A 21,653-nucleotide genomic window follows, 5' to 3' on the forward strand; every position below is an offset into this window, starting at 1 on the left:
GTTTCTTAGGGTCTTTATCTTTTCAGATCCATCTGCCCAGGAAAGCCACATCTCCAACTGAGATCCTCTTCTTCATTTCAAGCTTATTGCAAATGCTAACTTGTTCACATAACCTTCAAAGATACCTTCAGGTGGAAGTGAACTTGTCCCTCCTTTGAACCATCAGGGTCCCATACTTTTTATATGGCACTCTGATCTTATCTTCCTACCCTTTCAGATTATAAATTCCTTGAAACTTGTTGCTGCCATGTTTTAATAAAACCTAGTAGGGTATCTTGCAGAATATAAACATTCAGTAAGTATTTGGTGACAGATGAACAGATTATATGATGATATAATTTTATTTAAAGAAGAAATTATATTTTATGGATGATAAATTCCTATATTCACAACTGTTTATTGAGCACCTACTATGTACCAGGTACTATTCTGAGCATTGGGATAAGGCAATGAATAAAACGGTCTACAACATATAGTATGTCAAATGGTGGTAAGTACTATGAAACAAGATAAGTGAGGATAAAAGGGATGGACAGTGAAGGAAGTGCTACTTAATATAAGGGGTAAGGGAAGTCTTCTCTGACACTGTAGCATTTGAACAGAGATAACACATACATAAGGGCCCACATGCATCAGGATTAACTTAAAAATTGTCATGTTATAATTGAACATTATTGATTATTAATTTTAGTCTCCTTTTATATTACGTATGAATAATTTGAATATTAGGACTCATTGATAATGGCAATTGAGATTTATTTCTTACAGAAAATTCAGTAAGATAAAGAACTCTCGAATATCTCTTCTTCAAGTATAGTTGAAAAAAATGTTCAAATTGTAATGTTTTAATAATATACCTTAATGTTATATTCAAGAGAGTCATACATTTTTCTAACTATAAATTTCAGAATTGAAGGAGCCAAAAGAAATTTAGACAGAACATTGGATAAAAGAACACCTTCATCACCAGAGCCAGATTATCCTCCAACTGTAGGTTTATATTTTCTCTTTAAAAAGTATATCTTTATACTATTTTAAATCAGTCTCAATGTAACTAGTATTTTTTAAAGAATAATACATATATTTAAAACTATTTATATTCTTGATTTAAAATTTTTTTAATTACTTTAAAAACTTTCTTCTTGATTTAATTATGTCTTGTTTGTTTGCTTTTGACAGATGACCAGTGAAATTAAAAAGAAAGGAGTGAGTTCAGTTTTTTATATTTCTTGCTTTTGAAAATGTTCAAACAAATTGTTACAGAGTAGCTCCTTCTAAGACCACCTGCTAAATTCCATCCTAGAGAAGAAAGAAATTTAGAAACAGATTATTTTCTCTGCCAAAGGAACAAGCGTGCCATGATGACAACACAGGTTTTATTTATTTATTTATTTATTTTTGGCTGCATTGGGTCTTCATTGCTGCACATGGGCTTTATCTAGTTGCAGAGAGCAGGGGCTACTCTTTGTTGCAGTGCGTGGCTTCTTATTGTGGTGGCTTCTCTTGTTGCAGAGCTTGGGCTCTAGGCACACAGGCTTCAGTAGTTGTGGCACACAGGCTCCGTAGTTGTGGCTCGCGGGCTCTAGAGTGCAGGCTCAGTAGTAGTGGCGCATAGGCTTAGTTGCTCCGCGGCATGTAGGATCTTCCTGGACCAGGGCTCGAACCCGTGTCCCCTGCATTAGCAGGCAGATTCTTAACCACTGAGCCACCAGGGAAGACCTGACAAAACAGGTTTTAAGAGTTACATTTTTGTTGCTATTCATTATTTGAGGATTAATTGTAAACATTTTTGTTTTTATTCCAAAGAACTGAAAAAAATATTCAAAGTGGTAGTTATAAAGGAAAATGCATCTCCCTTTTCATTGTCTTATGTTGATATAATGATGACTGCTTATTTTGAATCCATTGTGTGCTACCCACATGCTAGATGATAGAGATTAAAAAAAAAAAAGGACACTGACTGCATGGGTGACAACATGAGACTGTGATGTGATTGTTGGAAAGATGAAAACATGTAAAATTTCCTTAACAGCAAAGGATATGGAAAGTTATGGAGCTGGTTACACAAAAGAAGAATTTATGCAGCATGTTACCACATGGGGGTACAGGCTTTCCAGAGCCCTTGAATTTCCCTATCGGGATAGGGAGCTAAGGATACCTTCCTACTGACTGCGGATCTTTGGAAGAACCTCATTTTAACTAATCCAAGGTTTTTGTCTTTTTATTTTTATTTTTAAATTTTTTATTATTTATTTATTTATTTATTTATTTATTTTGCGGTACGCGGGCCTTTCACCGCCGTGGCCTCTCCCATTGTGGAGCACAGGCTCTGGACATGCAGGCTCAGTGGCCATGGCTCACGGGCCCAGCTGCTCTGTGGCATGTGGGATACTCCCGGACCAGGGCATGAACCCATGTCCTCCGCATCGGCAGGTGGACTCTCAACCACTGCACCACCAGGGAAGCCCTTTTGTCTTTTTAAAATACTCCTCCTCCTCCTCCTCCCTCTGCCTCCCAACTTTTCCAGAGACTTTGGCTGTGGATTTGCCTCGTTACTAGATGTAAGAACTGATATAAAACAACTCCAGAACATTTATAAATATTTAATGTGAGGCTGGGTGAACTGCAAGATACTTTTATGTGTATGTGTTTAGCATCCTCATTCTTCCCTCATAGTTTTTGCCTTTAGTGTCTTACAATCTAAAATAGGTAGCTGGGTATGAAACAGTAATTCACTCTTAAACCCATTGCCCTGGCAATCTGGCTTCTAGGAACTCCACCACTTCATCATTAATGTCACCAATGACCACTAGTTGCCAAACCCAAAGGATATTTTTTCAATATTTCTCTCACTAGACCTTCAACTGACTTTTAAAAACTTTTTACTTTTAAATAATTGAACACATGTATCAGTAGAACAGAATAGATGACTCAGAAATAGACACACTCAGCTACAGCCAACTGATTTTTTTTTTTTTTTTTTTTTTTTTTGCGGTACGTAGGCCTCTCACTGTTGTGGCCTCTCCCGTTGTGGAGCACAGGCTCCGGACGCGCAGGCTCAGCAGCCATGGCTCACGAGCCCAGCCGCTCCATGGCATGTGGCATCTTCCCAGACCGGGGCACGAACCCGTGTCCCCTGCATCGGCAGGCGGACTCCCAACCGCTGCACCACCAGGGAAGCCCCAGCCAACTGATTTTTGACAAAGGTGCAAAAATCAGTTCCATGGAAAAAAGGATAATCTTTTCAACAAATGTGGTGGAGCATTAGGGCAACCATAAAATAACAAAAGAAATAAACAACAAAACCCCCAAACGTCAGCCTGAACTTTGCATCTTGTACAAAAATTAACTAAAAATTGATCATAGATTTAAATGGAAAACAAAACTATTTAGAAACTTTTAGAAGAAAATCTAGGACTTGGCCAAGAATTCTTAGACGTGACATCAAAAGCACAATCCATATTAAGGACCTAAATGTACGATTGGAAACCATAAAACTCCTAGAAGATAACATAGGCAGAATACTTTTTGACATAAATTGTAGGAATATTTTTTTTTTGGATCGGTCTCCTAAGGCAAAGAAAGCAAAAATAAACCAATGGGACCTAATTAAACTTGAAAGCTTTTGCACAGCAAAACCATCCACAAAATGAAAAGACAACCTACTGAATGAGAGAAAATATTTGCAAATCATATGACTGATAAAGGGTTAGTATCCAAGGTATATAAACAGCTCGTACAACTAACTTAATGTCAAAAAAACAAACAACCCAATTAAAAAATGGGCAGAAGACCTGAATAGACATTTGTCCAAAGAAGATATACAGATGACTAACAAGCACATGAAAAGATGCTCAACATTCATTTATCATTCATTCATCAGAGAAATGCAAACAAAAACCACAATGAGATATCACCTCACACCTGTCAAAATGGCTACCATCAAAAAGACCACAGAGGCAGCCACTCCCATGGGCAAACGCCCAGGGGCTGCTCCTGCCCTGCGCTCCCTCCCTCTGCCTTTCACTTCCCAGCTCCCAAGATCTTGGAAGCTTTGAAGCTCAGCAAAGAAGGGAAATCCATTGAGAACAGTCTGTGAAGTGTCAAGCAATATCCAGATATCACCTGCACTCTGCCAGTCCCCTGCCTAAACCCGGAATTCTTCCACCGAGTGAATGGTCCTGGGTCCCACATTGGCATTGCTCATTTGGTTGATGAAGACATATTGACAGAGTTGTTGTTGCCATGTGGCTGACAGGGTCTTGGTGCTCTGATTGGCTGTCAGGCCTGTGCCTCTGAGGTGGGAGAGCTGAGTTCAGGACATTGGTCCACCAGAGACCTCCTGGCTCCATGTAATATCGAATGGTGAAAGCTCTCCGAGTGATCTCCATCTAAACGCTAAGACCCAGCTCCACTCAATGACCAGCAAGCTACAGTGCTGGACACACTATGCCAAACAACTAGCAAGACAGGAACACAACACCACCCATTAGCAGAGTGGCTGCCTAAAATCATAATAATGCCACAGACACCCCAAAATACACCACTGGACTCGGCCCTGCCCACCAGAAAGACAAGATCCAGACTCGTCCACCAGAACACAGGTACCAGTCCCCTCCACCAGGAAGCCTACACAACCCACTGAACCAACCTTACCCACTGGGGGCAGACACTAAAAACAACGGGAACTACGAACCTGAAGCCTGTGAAAAGGAGACCCCAAACACAATAAGTTAAGCAAAATGAGAAGAGAGAGAAACACACAGATGAAGGGGCAAGGTAAAAACCCCCCAGACCAAAGAAATGAAGAGGAAATAGGCAGTCTACCTGAAAAAGAATTCAGAGTAATGATAGTAAAAATGATCCAAATCTTGGAAATAGAATGGAGAAAATACAAGAAACGTTTAACAAGGACCTAGAAGAACTAAAGAGCAAACAAACAATGATGAACAACACAATAAATGAAATTAAAAATTCTCTAGAAGGAATCAATAGCAGAATAACTGAGGCAGAAGAATGGATAAGTGACCTGGAAGATAAAATAGTGGAAATAACTACTGCAGAGCAGAATAAAGAAAAAGAATGAAGAGAATTGAGGAGAGTCTCACAGACCTCTGGGACAACATTAAACCCACCAACATTCAAATCATAGGGGTCCCAGAAGAAGAAAAGAAAAAGAAAGGGACTGAGAAAATATTTGAAGAGATTATAGCTGAAAACTTCCCTAATATAGGAAAGGAAACAGTCAATCAAGTCCAGGAAGCACAGAGAGTCCCATACAGGATAAATCCAAGGAGAAACACACCAAGACACATATTAATCAAACTATCAAAAATTAGATACAAAGAAAAAATATTAAAAGCAGCAAGGGAAAAACAACAAGTAACATACAAGGGAATCCCCATAAGGTTAACAGCTGATCTTTCACCAGAAACTCTGCAAGCCAGAAGGGAGCGGTGGGACATATTTAAAGTGATGAAGGAGAAAAACTTACAACCAAGATTATCCAGCAAGGATCTCATTCGGATTCGATGGAGAAATTAAAACCTTTGTAGACAAGCAAAGGCTAAGAGAATTAAGCACCACCAAACCAGCTTTACAACAAATGCTAAAGGAACGTGTCTAGGCAGGAAAAAAAAAGAGAAGGAAAAGACCTACAATAACAAACCCAAAACAATTAAGAAAATGGTAATAGGAACATACATATCGATAACTACCTTAAATGTAAATGGATTAAATGCTCCAACCAAAAGACATAGACTGGCTGAATGGATACAAAAACAAGACCCATATATATGCTGTCTACAAGAGACCCACTTCAGACCTAGGAACACATACAGACTGAAAGTGAGGGAATGGAAAAAGAAATTCCATGCAAATGGAAATGAAAAGAAAGCTGGAGTAGCAATTCTCATATCAGACTAAAGAGACTTTAAAATAAAGACTATTTCAAGAGACAAAGAAGGACACTACATAATGATCAAGGGATCAATCCAAGAAGAAGGTATAGCAATTGTAAATATTTATGCACCCAACATAGGAGCACCTCAGTACATAAGGCAAATGCTTACAGCCATAAAAGGGGGAATTGACAGTAACACAATCATAGTAGGGGACTTTAACACCCCACTTTCACCAATGGAAAGATCAACCAAAATGAAAATAAACAAGGAAACAGAAGCTTTAAATGATACATTAAACAAGATGGGCTTAATTGATATTTATAGGACATTCCATCCAAAAACAACTGAATACACTTTCTTCTCAAGTGCTCACGGAACAATCTCCAGGATAGAGCATATCTTGGGTCACAAATCAAGCCTTGGTAAATTTAAGAAAATTGAAATCGTATCAAGTATCCTCCAACCACAACACTATGAGACTAGATATTAATTACAGGAAAAAAACTGTAAAAAATACAAACACATGGAGGCTAAACAATACACTACTAAATAGCAAGAGATCACTGAAGAAATCAAAGAGGAAATCAAATAGTAGCTAGAGACAAATGACAAGGAAAACATAACGACCAAAACCTATGGGCTGCAGCAAAAGCAGTTCTAAGAGGGAAGTTTATAGCAATACAGTCCTACCTCAAGAAACAAGAAACATCTCTAATAAACAACCCACCCTTGCACCTAAAGCAATTAGAGAAAGAACAAAAATAACACAAAGTTAGCAGAAGAAAAGAAATCATAAAGATCAGATCTGAAATAAATGAAAAAGAAATGAATGAAACAACAGCAAAGATCAATACAACTAAAAGCTGGTTCTTTGAGAAGATAAACAAAATTGATAAACCATTAGCCAGACTCATCAAGAAAAGGAGAGGACTCAGATCAATAGAATTAGAAATGAAAAAGGAGAAGTAACAACTGACACTGCAGAAATACAAAGGATCATGAGTGATTACTACAAGCAACTATATGCCAATAAAATGGACAAACTGGAAGAAATGGACAAATTCTTAGAAAAGCACAACCTTCCGAGACTGAACCAGGAAGAAATAGAAAATATAAACAGACCAATCGAAACACTGACTGTGATTAAAAATCTTCCAACAAACAAAAGCCCAGGACCAAAAGCCTTCACAGGCGAATTCTATGAAACATTTAGAGAAGAGCTAACACCTATGCTTCTCAAACTCCTCCAAAATATAGCAGAGGGAGGGACATTCCCAAACTCATTCTATGAGGCCACCATCACCCTGTTACCAAAACCAGACAAAGATGTCACAAAGAAAGAAAACTACAGGACATTATCACTGATGAACATAGATGCAAAAATCCTCAACCAAATACTAGCAAACAGAATCCAACAACACATTCAAAGGATCATTCACCATGATCAAGTGGGGTTTATCCCAGGAATGCAAAGATTTTTCAGTATATGCAAATCAATCAATGTGATATACCATATTAACAAACTGAAGGAGAAAAACCATATGATCATCTCAATAGATGCAGAAAAAGCTTTTGAAAAAATTTAACACCATTTATGATAAAAACCCTCCAGAGCACAGGCATAGAGAGAACTTTCCTCAACATAATAAAGGCCATATACGACAAACCCACAGCCAACATCATTCTTAATGGTGAAAAACTGAAACCATTTCCTCTGAGATCAGGAACAAGACAAGGTTGTCCACTCTAACCACTATTCTTCAACATAGTTTTGGAAGTTTTAGCCACAGCAATCCAAGACGAAAAAGAAGTAAAAGGAATCCAAACTGGCAAAGAAGAAGTAAAGCTGTCACTGTTTGCAGATGACATGATACTATACATAGAGAATCCTAAAGATGCTACCAGAAAACTACTAGAGCTAATCAATGAATTTGGTAAAGTAGCAGGATACAAAATTAATGCACAGAAATCTCTTGCATTCCTATACACTAATGATGAAAAATCTGAAAGAGAAATTAAGGAAACACTCCCATTTACCATTGCAAGAAATAGAATAAAATACCTAGGAATAAACATACCTAGGAATAAACCTACCTAGGGAGACAAAAGACCTGTATGCAGAAAACTATAAGACACTAATGAAAGAAATTAAAGATGATACAAACAGATGGAGAGATATACCATATTCTTGGACTGGAAGAATCAACATGTGAAAATGACTATACTACCCAAAGCAATCTAGATTCAGTGCAATCCCTATTAAACTACCAATGGCACTTTTCAAAGAACTAGAACAAAAAATTTCACAATTTGTATGGAAACACAAAAGAGCCCAAATAGCCAAAGCAATCTTTTTTCCCCCCTTAGGTTAATTTTTATATTACTAATCATTGTACTGCTATAGCTAAATCAACTAAATATAATTTTATGTAGTGTTGCTCAAAAGATCTACAAACAACATGGCTGATGCTTACCTTAAAAAGGAGCATTTTTAAAATAAAGGAAGAAAACAATTACATTCCAAATGAATGGCACTGGGAAAAATACATATTACCAGTAACATATTTAGACAGAGAGTATCAGGTGCCAATTGGTTTCTCTTATATGCATAAGAGACTTGAAGAAGATCTTGAAAATAATGTTCCTCCATCTAAATTTTTAGCTCCTACATAGTGTCAGATGTTATAATTGATATGAAGGATAAATGCGTTTAGGCAAAAGTAAAAATCCACATACAAAGTAAAATAGCAAAATCTGTAGAGACTTTGTGTAGAAGGCTTTCTTCTCTTGTGGTAACACGCTTTAGTACATATCCAGGATAGACTAAATTGAAACAATATATTTTGATACAGTAGCAATCCTTTCATATACTCTTACTAAATATTATAAAATTCCAAAAATACATAAATATTCCTTGTACCATGCATTATGCTCCATTTTGGGCCTGATGAGGTTGTGGTTACTATTTTAACAGTTAAACAGTGCACCTCAAAAGTTCTGCCATCTATACACAGTGAATGGAGACAGTGGTGTGAGCTGTAGAGAGATGGCAAACTACCTTTAAAGTGAAAAGTTTTTATGGAGTGTCTCCAAATTAGAGGAGAGGAGGATACACGGTAGGGGAGATAAGCAGGGTAAAACAATTTTAAAATGACACTGCTTAGGAGTATATATTTAACGATAGCTACTATACCTTGTCTATCCTTTATCCTAATCTGAAATACCTGCATGTTTGTGCAAAATAAAGTTTCTACTTTATAGGAATAGGAGCAGTGTGTTAGGAAAAGCATGTTCTCAGTCAGGGGAAGATGTGAAGACATCTCTCTCATAAGTGCTATTTTATTTGGTAACTCCTTTGGCTACATCACTATATGCTATTTCAACCTCCTTATCACTGGGGCAGGTAGCCAAAGCAATGTTGAGAATGAAAAACAGAGCTGGAGGAATCAGCCTCCCTGACTTCAGATGATACTACAAAGCTACAGTAATCAAGACAGTATGGTACTGGCACAAAAACAAATATAGATCAATGGAACAGGATAGAAAGCCCAGAGATAAACCCACACACATATGGTCACCTTATTTTTGATAAAGGATGCAAGAATATACAATGGAGAAAAGACAGCCTCTTCAATGATTGGTGCTGGGAAAACTGGACAGCTACATGTAAAAGAATGAAATTAGAAGACTCCGTATCACCATATACAAAAATAAACTCCAAATGGATTAAAGACCTAAATATAAGGCCAGACACTGTCACACTCTTAGAGGAAAACATAGGCAGAACACTCTATGACATAAATCACAACAAGATCCTTTTTGACCCACCTCCTAGAGAAATGGAAATAAAAACAAAAATAAACAAATGGGACCTAATGAAACTTAAGAGCTTTTGCATAGCAAAGGAAACCATAAACAAAATGAAAAGACAGCCCTGAGAATAGGAGAAAATATTTGCAAATGAAGCAACTGATAAAGGATTAATCTCCAAAATTTACAAGCAGCTCATGCAGCTCAATATCAAAAAAACAAACAACCCAATGCAAAAATGGGCAGAAGACCTGAATAGACATTTCTCCAAAGAAGATATACAGATTGCCAACAAACATTTCCAACATGAAAGGATACTCAATATCACTAATCATTAGAGAAATGCAAATCAAAACTACAATAAGGTATCACCTCACACCAGTCAGAATGGCCATCATCAAAAAATCTACAAACAATAAATGCTGGAGAGGGTGTGGAGAAAAGGGAACCCTCTTGCTCTGTCAGTGGGAATATAAATTGATACTACTATGGAGAACAGTATGGAGTTTCCTTAAAAAACTAAAAATAGAACTACCATACGACCCAGCAATCCCACTATTGGGCATATACCCTGAGAAAACCATAATTCAAAAAGAGTCTTGTACCATAATGTTCATTGCAGCTCTATTTACAATAGCCAGGACATGGAAGCAGCCTAAGTGTCCATCGACAGATGGATGGATAAAGAAGATGTGGCATATATATACAATGGAATATTACTCAGCCATAAAAAGAAACGAAATTGAGTTATTTGTAGTGGGGTGGATGGACCTAGAGTCTGTCATACCAAGTGAAGTAAGTCAGAAAGAGAAAAACAAATACCATATGCTAACACATATTCATGGAATCAAAAAAAAAAAAGGTTCTGAAGAGCCTAGGGGCAGGACAGGAATAAAAACGCAGATGCAGAGAATGGACTTGAGGACACGGGGTGGGGGAAGGGTAAGCTGGGACGAAGTGAGAGAGTGGCATGGACATATATACACTACAAAATGTAAGATAGATAGCTAGTGGGAAGCAGCTGCATTGCACAGGGAGATCAGCTCTGTGCTCTGTGACCACCTAGAGGGGTGGGATAGGGAGGGTGGGAGGGAGATGCAAGAGGGAGGAGATATGGGGATATATGTATATGCATAGCTGATTCACTTTGTTATAAAGCAGAAACTAACACACCATTGTAAAGCAATTATACTCCAATAAAGATGTTAAAAAAAATGACCATAAATAACTAATGTTGGTGAGGATGTAGAGAGAAGGGAGCCCTTGTTCACTGTTGGTGGGAACATAAATTGGTGCAGCCACTATGGGAAACAGTGTGGAGGTCCCTCTAAAAACTAAAAATAGAACTACATATGACCCAGCCATTCCACTTCTGGTTATATATCCAAAGAAAACAAAAACACTAATCCAAAAGATAAATGCACCCTAATGTTCACAACAGCATTATTTACAAAAACCAAGACGTGGATAAGGAAGATGTGAATTTATATACATATATATAATTTATATACATACATATATATATGTAATGGAATAACTCAGCCATAAGAAAGAATGAAAATTTTCCATTTGCAACAACAAAGATAAACCTGGAGAGTATTATGCATAGAGAAATAAGTCAGACAGAGAAAGATAAATACTGTATGTTATCATTTATATGTGGAATCTAAAAAATAAAACAAAGGAATATAACAAAACAGAAACAGACTCACACATACAGAGAAAAAACTAGTGGTTACCAGTGGGGAGAGGAAAGGGAGGAGGGGCAAGATAGGGGTAGGGGATTAAGAGGTACAAACTACTATGTATAAAATAAATAAGCTATAATGATACATTGTATAGCACAGGGAATATAGCCTATATTTTATAACTTTAAATGGAGTATAATCTATAAAAATTTTGAATCACTATGTTGTACATCTGAAACTAATATATATTGTAAATCAACTATACCTCAATTTAAAAAAGCACAGTCCGGGACTTCCCTGGCTGTTCGGTGGTTAAGACTCTGCACTTCCATTGCAGTGGGCATGAGTTTGATCCATGTTCGGGGAACTAAGATCCTGCGTGCTGCGCAGCATGGCCAAAAAATAAAAAAATAAAAAGCACAATCCATAAAAAAACCAATAAATTTTATTTCATAAAAATTAAAGGGCTTCCCTGGTGGCGCAGTGGTTGAGAGTTCGCCTGCCGATGCAGGGGACACGGGTTCGTGCCCCGGTCCGGGAAGATCCCACATGCCCCGGAGCGGCTGGGCCCGTGAGCCATGGCCGCTGAGCCTGCGCGTCCGGAGCCTGTGCTCCGCAGCGGGAGAGGCCACAACAGTGAGAGGCCCGTGTACCACAAAAAAAAAAAAAAAAAAAAAAAAAAATTAAAAACTATAGCTAGGTGAAAGATTCTGTTAAGAGGATGAAAAAACATGCTACATACTGCAAGAAAATATTCACAAATCACATATGCAACAAAGGACTTGTATCTAGAATATTTAAGAACTCTCAAAACTCAACAGGATAGGGCTTCCCTGGTGGTGCAGTGGTTGAGAGTCCGCCTGCTGATGCAGGGGACATGGGTTCGTGCCCTGGTCCGGGAAGATCCCACATGCCGCGGAGCAGCTGGGCCCGTGAGCCATGGCCGCTGAGCCTGCGTGTCCGGAGCCTGTGCTCCGCAACGGGAGAGGCCACAGTAGTGAGAGGCCTGCGTACAGAAAAAAAAAAAAAATTCAGGAGGAAAACTCAACAGGATAAAAACAAAAAATCCAATTTGAAAATGAGTAAAAGACATGACTAGACATTTTACCAAAGAGGATATATGGATGGCAAATATGCACGTCAAAGATGCTCAACATTATTAACCATTAGGGAAATGTAAATTAAAACTGTGATGAGTTATCACTACATACCCATTAGTTGGCTAAAATAAAAAATAGTGACAATTCCAGCTGATTTTTGATACTGCTGAATATTCATTTCCTTTTAAATGCCCTTATACTTATTTTTCTAGTTCTCTAAATATTATTTCTCTGTCATCTTCATGGGTTTCGCTTCCCTGCCTGACTGTGGCCCACTGTTCTCTTTCCTTGAATCTTCCTGGATGATTCTCTTCTGATTTCAAGTACCTTCCATATTTTGATGACTCCCATAGATTTTGATGCACAAATACCTCAAATTCAACATGTCAGAAAAATGAACTTATCAGCTTCTTCCATAAGACGTCTCTTCCTCCTTATTCTCTCTTCTAGTTACCACTATTTACCCAGTCACTCATGCTTAAAACACCTGAGTCTTAACTTCTTTTTCCCCCTCTCTGCCATACAATTAGTCCCCAAATGCTACGAATATTTCTCCAATCAATCCTCTTTTTGTCCTAGCCTTAGATCAGGTCTTCCTCTTTCGCCTTGACTACGATAGCCATCAGTGGCTGCCCATAACATGCAGAATTAAATCTTAATGTGTATGCAAGGCTTTCTGTAATATGACTCCTACCTATTCCCCTGCCTCTCCTCTCGCCACGCTCTGTATCATATTTTATGCTTCGCCAACGTGGACTTTCTTATTCATCCTTGAGGAAACATAATCTATCTATCTATCTATCCATCCATCCTTCCTTCTATCATCTGTCTATCTATCTTAAAAACCATGAGTTTACACTTATGCCTCCTATTCCAATTTAATAGCACTGGGTTCATTCTAGTCTTCCCTCTTTCCTTATTTGTTGCTCCCTTCTCTCACAGTCAGAAACCTAGCTTTTATGAACCACAGTATATTTACTTATTTTGTTAAATTCTAGAATACATATAAACTTTTTAAATTGCTAACCTATAACATGTGAGAAACCTACTCTGCCCCACCAGGGAAGTCCCACCATCTTAACTATTTTAAAATGTACTGTTCAGGACTTCCCTGGTGGCTCAGTGGTTAAGAATCTGCCTGGCAATGCAGGGGACACAGGTTCGAGCCCTGGTCTTGGAAGATCCCACATGCCGTGGAGCAACCAAGTCTGTGCGCCACAACTACTGAGCCCATGTGCCACAACTACTGAAGCCCACATGCCTAGAGCCCGTGCTCCACAACAAGAGGAGCCACCACAATGGGAAGCCTGCACACCGCAATGAAGAGTAGCCCCCGGCAACTAGAGAAAGCCTGTGCGCAGCAATGAAGACCCAATGCAGCCAAAAATATATAAATAAATAAATTAATTAAAAATAAATAAATAGAGGCTTCCCTGGTGGCGCAGTGGTTGAGAATCTGCCTGCCAATGCAGGGGACACGGGTTCAAGCCCTGGTCTGGGAAGATCCCACATGCCGCTGAGCAACTAGGCCCGTGAGCCACAACTACTGAGCCTGCGCGTCTGTAGCCTGTGCTCCGCAACAAGAGAGGCCACGATAGTGAGAGGCCTGCGCACTGCGATGAAGAGTGGACCCCGTTTGCTGCAACTAGAGAAAGTCCTCGCACGGAAATGAAGACCCAACACAGCCAAAAATAAATAAATATTTTTTAAAAAAGAAATAAAGTATACTGTTCAGTGCTGTTAAGTATTTTCACATTGTGCAACTAATCTCCAGAATATTTTCATATTGCAAAACTGAAACTCTACACTCATGCAACAACTCTCCATTTCCTTTTCCCCCTAGTCCCTGGCAAGTGGCATTCTATTTTCTGTTTTATGAATTTGACTACTGTAGATACCTCATATAAGTGGAATCATAAAGTGTTTATCTTTTTGTCATTGGCCTATTTCATTTAGCATAATGTCCTCAAGTTTCACCCATTTCCTAAATTTTTAAGCATTCTTTCCCCTTTATTTGAGATATGCTTTATAATATTTTCTCCCAGATTGTCAGTAATCTTTTGACCTTTTTTATTATGATGTTTTTAAAACATGCAAACATTTTAATTTTATGTAGTCAGAATTTGTCAATCATTTTTTCCTTTTTTGTACCTGGAATTTGAATCATAGTTATAAAGTCTTCCCCTATGCTCAATTATAAGAATTTTATCAGTTTTTTTATGGCCTTATATAGTTTTATTGTTTAGTTTAATTAAATTTCTGATCTATTTGGAATTTATTCTTGTGTATGTTGGAAGATATGTGTTAAATTTATCTTTTTCCAAATGGCTAACCAGTTGTCCGAGAAATATTTATTAAAATCTTTATCTTTGCTTCAGTGATTTGGGGTACCACATTTATCATATGCTACATTTTCCTATGGACTGAATCTATTTCTGGACTTTCTAATTTTTTTTTCCCAGTGGTCTGTCTATTCATGTACCTGTACCACAGTATTCTCATCACGGAGACTTTATAGTATGATTTAATGTCTCCTAGGGATAGTTCTTCCTTATAAATATTATTTCTCAGGGATTTCTTGGCTATTTATTTTTCTACTTGAACTTTAGTCTCTACTTGTCTAGTTTCTTAAAAATGTGTATAGATATTTTTATTGGTATTGCATTAAATTGATTTTGGGACAACTTTAAATTTTCATGATGTTAAAATATCTTTACCAAGATCAAGTACTGTCTTTCCATTTGTTCATGTCTATTTTTGTCAGACTACTCATTGTTATGGGAGAATTTTTGAAATTACATTATGATGCTATTATACCAGAATAGTATCTCCAAGAGAGTGGGGCTTTGTCTGTTTTGTTTATTACTATATCCTCAGCATTTGGAACAATACCTGAATATTTGTTGAATTAATGAATATTTGTTAAATGAAGGAATAGTAAGTTAGATTAAGGATGTTTGTTTTGCCTTGAGAAAGTGAAGAGTATACTAAGAACATTAATTTGGAGAGAATTCATCATAAATAAAAATATAAAGTAGTTTCTTTGTAGGTTGTACTTTTGGATAAAATATTTTTATTCTGAAAACATGTTATTTTTCATAATATTTTTACTCTGAAATGCTACATTTCACATGTATCATTGAAATACTACACCATTTAGAACATTTAATTTTTTCTTATTACATTCTCAGTTCAACTATATTTATTTGAAACAATGTATAGAGAGTAGTCCCATAGTACCTATTCAGCAGGAATGGCTGGATCACATGCTAATGCTGATACCTGAGTCTTTAAAGGAAGGGAAAGAAAGAGAAGAACTCATTCAAAGTCTCGTAAATGAGGTGTCAAGTGATTTTGAAAAAAGCATGAAGAGATATTTGGGTAAGTGACATTTAACACACGCCAAGCTTGCTTGTTTCCCCACCTCTCCCAATCGAAAGTAGAAATATGAATAATGAACATTATATGTTTAGCTATATGTATTTCTTAGATATTTTTAAAGTTTTAACTTTGAGCCTATAACCTAGTCAAATCTTTGTAATTTAAGGACACTGTTTTTAAGGGTACTTTTTGTAATTTTTATGTGCTTAATAGCTTTTTAATTTTTTACTTTGTCTTTATGGTTATACTATTTACAGGATTGTAAGAAAATATTAATGTGTTTGGGGAGATTTATTAGGGATTTAACCTTTGCAGTTTTTAATTGGATTAATTTTTTTAAGTGGCCATGCCAGTGACCTTTGAATAGATAAGATGAGAAAAACTGAGAACTTATTAAAGCTTTACTGTATCTGAATTCACCTCCAAAGCAGGGCCAAAATAGTACCAAGAGCATGATTTTGTTTCACATAAGGGATTTTTTTCTTATACTCATTTTGATTCATATTAAACTATACTATCCATTATCAAAAGTTAGAAACTTTGATTTCAGTTAAGTCTTGCAAAGATTTTCAAGAAGTATTAACCTATCTATCTATCTATCTATCTATCAAATATATGTATATATATACTTTTTTTTTTTTTTGAGTGAGGAGTGTTCTTGTGAGACCTCCAGTTAAATGGCTTGAAGATGAAGGAGGCCCTTTACATGAATCCCCTGTGTAAGTAAAATTTTTATAAAACAGTACTGTATCTAGGTTTTGATAACAGATTGAAAATAAACTGATCTTACATTCAAGGTTACAACTGTGAAACTCAAAAGTGTTTTGAAAACATGTAAAAAAAAATAGTACTACTGTTTTTTTTTTCCCCCAGAGGTATCCTCTACATTGAACTTATCTGTTGTTGCTTATGCAATTAGTGGGAACATTTATGGATGTATAACTCAACTTAGCCTTAAGTAAGCTTTGGAGTATGCTAGACAGATTTCTCCGTCTCTTCTCCCCAATCCTAAGGACTGAGTTTGTTTATCTCTACCCAGGGTAACTGAGCCAGAGCACAATGGAAGTTAGAGAGCTCATGTCTGGCCCATTAGCCTGCCTTACCCACAAATGATCTCTGGTCTCTCCAAAGATAGTGAACTCTCAAAATCTTGATGTATTTTTATTACATGCTTATCTCCTAAGTTTCCCATTGCTGAGTACATTTCTCTCTTCTCAATCCCCAGTCTTCTCACTTTGATACTAATTCCATGTCATAAATATTATTTCCTAAAATTTAGAATGTATCATTTGAATCCTGTTTGATATGGTGTTTTGCTTTTCCAGAGACCTGGATTATTCTAAGCTTTGGCATTCTAACTATCTGCAGACAAGAAATCAAATATTAGCTAGTTTGTACATTGTTCATCCAACTATGAAAATGTTATTGGACCTTGGTTATACAACATTTGCCAATACCGTTTTGCTAGACTTAACTGGAATTAGGTAAAATCCCATATTTATTAATTAACATTTAAAATTTGAATGTCTCCTGCTTGAGTCTTTATATTTTGACTATATAATTTAAAAAACTGATTGATAAATACTCAGGACTTTTCTTAGGTTAAAAAAATTTTTAATTTATCTTACTTTTTTCAACAATTTTGTATCATGACCAATATCTATTGTTTGCTTTAAATCATTTTTTTCATAAATAGAGGTAAAGGCCCAATTGATTGTGAATCACTGAAAAATGATTTATCAAAACAAGCTAGAAAGGCAGAAGAGAAGATAATAAACACTTGGTATCCAAAGGTTATAAGTCTCTTTACCAAGAAGGAGTCACTAGAAGGCATTAAACCTGAGAAACTGGATGCATTTTATAACTGTGTTTCCACACTTATGTCAAATCAGGTAAATAGGTTTTGTATATTTTAAATGATAATGTTATTGAAGTTACTTTAGTATTTTAAATAAATCTTCTTTAGATATAGTGCTATATAATTATTTTGAAATAAATTAAGAAAGACTTTTACTATAATTTTGTTTAAATAACTTTAGCAGAAAAATGCTTTATTTCTGGAAGCAGCCTAAAAATGAGAGGTAAGGGCTTCCCTGGTGGCGCAGTGGTTAAGAATCTGCCTGCCAATGAAGGGGACATGGGTTCGAGCCCTGGTCTGGGAAGATCCCACATGCCACGGAGCAACTAAGCCCGTGCGCCACAACTACTGAGCCTGTGCTCTAGAGCCAGTGAGTCACAACTACTAAACCTGTGTGCCTAGAGCCCTGCTTCGCAACAAGAGAAGCCACCGCAGTGAGAAGCCCGCGCAACACAACGAAGAGTAGCCCCACGTGCTGCGACTAGAGAAAGCCCGTGCGCAGCAATGAATACCCAACACAGCCAATAAATAAATAAAATCTAAAAATAATAATAATAAAAATAAAAAATAAAATGAGAGGTAAGTCTAGGAGTATGTGTCAATATTATGATTGATTACTGGATTCATGCTTAAAAGCTATAAGCTAATTATAGCTTTATTGGAGTAAATTAACAAAAGTACTATCCTAGTGAACATATTTTTGAACTTATGAAATTACAAGTTAATTGATTCTCGTTTTGTTCTCAGTAAAATCTTGGTTCGAAACGTTATTGATCGTCTTTAAATGACAAACAGAAAGAATATGAATTTTATACAATTATTTTATGGGCTCCTTGAATTTTTACTATTGTAGAAATGTAATCCTAGAAAAATAGTTTTGAATAAAAACTTTTCCTTTTGGTAAAGACCTCCAAAGATTCCATGAATTTTGCCATTTTTTTAAAACACAGGTAGAAGGACTTCCAAGCCTGCTGTATTTTTTTAAATTAATTAATTTATTTTTATATTTATTTTTGGCTGTGTTGGGTCTTCGTTTCTGTGCGAGGGCTTTCTCTAGTTGCGGCAAGCGGAGTCCACTCTTCATCGTGGTCCGCGGGCCTCTCACTATCGCGGCCTCTCTTGTTGCGGAGCACAGGCTACAGACGCGCAGGCTCAGTAGTTATGGCTCACGGGCCTAGTTGCTCAGTGGCATGTGGGATCTTCCCAGACCAGGGCTCGAACCCGTGTCCCCTGCATTGGCAGGCAGATTCTCAACCACTGCACCTCCAGGGAAGCCCAAATTTTGCCATTTTTAAAGGGAATTTATATATATATATATATGGTATGTAATACTGTAACGAATATACATGATTTCCTTTTTACCTTTATCCTCTTAAGAGGACTATGATTATATGATAAGAAGTAAAGAGATGAGGAATGTTTTGAAGATTATTTAGATATATGTTTGTCTACCTTGCTTAAATTTCTAATAGTTGTTTCTGCAAAAGAAAGCATTATTCATACTTTGGTAACTTATAGTGCACATTTCTAAGTTCCAGTGGCTTTACTCTCACCTAGTGATGTGCTGGAAATCTGACCCCAGGAGAAAAAGCCCTGGTTTGTAGTGTTTGCCAATTTCCATGGGGTAAATATTCCCACCATGGTGATTTTCAAGCATCCAAGAGTTTAGTATCTGGCTCACAAAATTCTTGAATGTTTAACAATTGGCTATTATAATTGTAGGAGCTAGCTCTAGTACACTACTGTCCCTTGCCCCATATACATGTCACCTCATGACACCCCCAAACTCAGGTTTCAGGCCTCTCCTCCCCTCAGTCTTTACCATATTGTTGGGTCTTCTGGAACTTTTTCTGTACCAGGGACAGAATTACTAAAGGATGTAGAAGATTCTGAGTTTGCCATTTTAAGATTGTTGATATTCTATAGAAAAATTAAAGTTTGTATACATTGTCCTATTTATTTTAGACTATTAAGAACATATTGTGCTGAATGAAGATAATTTTCAGGACTAAATGGATTGGTAGAGTGAATTAATTATAGGCAATAGGTTACTGATTTTAGTTAAAGGTTCAGTTTGTACTTTCTAAAGTAATAATAACTTATGGCATCATGCAGCTAAAAGAGCTCTTAACGAGAACTGTAGAAGGATTTGTAAATCTCTTTGACCAAGAAGATCAACGAGGGCTGCCAATATTTAAGATGGAATTGACGTTTGATGATGATAAAATGGAATTTTATCCTACTTTTCAAGATTTGGAAGATGTTGTTTTGGGTTTGGTTGAGCGAATAGCTGAAGCTATGCAGGTATTTCTTTTTTCTTATCCATTGGGTTTCTTTTTCTTTAAATTTTTATTGGAGTATAGTTAGTTTACGATGTTGCATTCATTTCAGGTGTACAGCAAAGTGAATTTGTTATACATATACACATACTCAGTCTTTTTTTTTAGATTCTTTTCCCATATAGGCCATTACAGAGTATTGAGTAGAGTTCCCTGTAGGTCCTTATTAGTTATCTATTTTATATATAGTAGTGTGTATATATCAATCCCAATCTCTCAATTTATCCCTCCCTCCCCCTTACCCACCGGTAACCATAAGTTTGTTTTCTACATCTGTGGCTCTGCCCATTGGGTTTCTTTATATGGCCTTTTTTGAACTTTTAAATTGACTTTAAGCTCTATAAAGTGTATATGTACATAAAATGTTATAACTCGTTGTTTTCTTTCCATCCTCCAGGTTATTTTAAGTTAAAAGTGCTTTCTCTTTGAGAAAGTTTCCTGGCTTGAGATGACTTTTTTCTTCTTATAAGTTTTATTGCAGTTATGAATTGATATTTTTGTGCATGTCTCATGTTCCCTACTGAGTTGTGAACTTCTTAAGGACAAGATCCAAGTCATGTTTGTTCTTTCTAGAGCTTTCTAGTATAATCACTTCAACATTATAGTTCCTCAATAAATATTTGTTGAATGATAGAAAACTAACCCAACTAAGGTTTTATATTAGACTACGACAATTTTAAATCATTATTTTGCATCAAGTTATCTTTTCTTGGACTGCTGAAATCTGAAATGAATTTTTAAAAGTATAGTATAAGATCTACATATAGATCAATTGAACAGATATTTATTTCATGAATTGTCATTTTTATTTATGTTAGAATGTCCAAACAGTACCCTCTTGGCTATCAGGAACTTCAACAACTGTGAACCTTGACACAGAACTTCCTGAACATGTATTACAATGGGCTCTTGATACACTGAAGGTGGCAGTACATCATAACTTAGAAGGTGCAAGAAAACATTATGAGACATATGGTATATATGACACATAATATTATATCTCTTTTTTGCCATAAAAGAATGCCATTTTATTTTTACTAGAATTTGGTCAGTTATTTGCTTGTCTGGATCTGTCATGAAAGAGCAGAGAGCCAGAAGGGAGCATAGGCATGGCTTTTGGCAGAGTCATGGATCAAACCCAAGAAACTTGAATTCTGTTGTTCAGTCCAAAGGGTGAATGTTAACTGGAGCAGGGTCATAAAGCCAAAATGTAGAGAGAAGAGTTGTTGGCATAAGGAGAAAGTTAAATCAAGGGCAAAAGCAAGGTAATTTCTAAGAATAATAGTTTTGAAGAGTCTGCAGCTCAGTAGCCTCCTCAAGTGTGTTATGGGCTCAGGATAGATAGTTGTTATTTGACATTCTATTAACCAAAACCTTTTATTGACTGGCTTATCTGTACCTCTAAGTTATTTTACATACCCTGTTATCTTTATTTTAAAAGTCTTCCTTTAACCTGGTTTGCTTATTAAGTCTATTTTATGTTATTCTGTCTGTTCCTATTAGTGTATGTTAATAGTCTATTAATAATATTTAATTGAATAGGCTACTCCATTCTATGACTATATAAAAAAGCA

At 36.6% G+C, this 21,653-nt stretch overlaps 1 protein-coding gene across 3 annotated transcripts in view; it reads left to right on the top strand.

Annotated features, from left to right (window-relative positions):
• The window catches only part of DNAH12 (dynein axonemal heavy chain 12), a 219,961-nt gene that overhangs the window by 22,400 nt on the left and 175,908 nt on the right, over positions 1 to 21,653 (top strand). For all 3 annotated transcript variants that reach the window (XM_082639578.1, XM_082639579.1, XM_082639577.1), the window contains exons 3-10: positions 909 to 990; positions 1,180 to 1,206; positions 15,693 to 15,882; positions 16,529 to 16,601; positions 17,208 to 17,366; positions 17,579 to 17,774; positions 19,856 to 20,044; positions 20,898 to 21,054. In XM_082639578.1, coding sequence (XP_082495704.1) covers positions 909 to 990; positions 1,180 to 1,206; positions 15,693 to 15,882; positions 16,529 to 16,601; positions 17,208 to 17,366; positions 17,579 to 17,774; positions 19,856 to 20,044; positions 20,898 to 21,054 — 1,073 coding nt within the window. The remainder of the gene's footprint in view (positions 1 to 908; positions 991 to 1,179; positions 1,207 to 15,692; positions 15,883 to 16,528; positions 16,602 to 17,207; positions 17,367 to 17,578; positions 17,775 to 19,855; positions 20,045 to 20,897; positions 21,055 to 21,653) is intronic.

Source organism: Mesoplodon mirus (genome assembly GCF_964341445.2).
Source record: "Mesoplodon mirus genome assembly, chromosome: 12".
NCBI lineage: Eukaryota > Metazoa > Chordata > Mammalia > Artiodactyla > Ziphiidae > Mesoplodon > Mesoplodon mirus.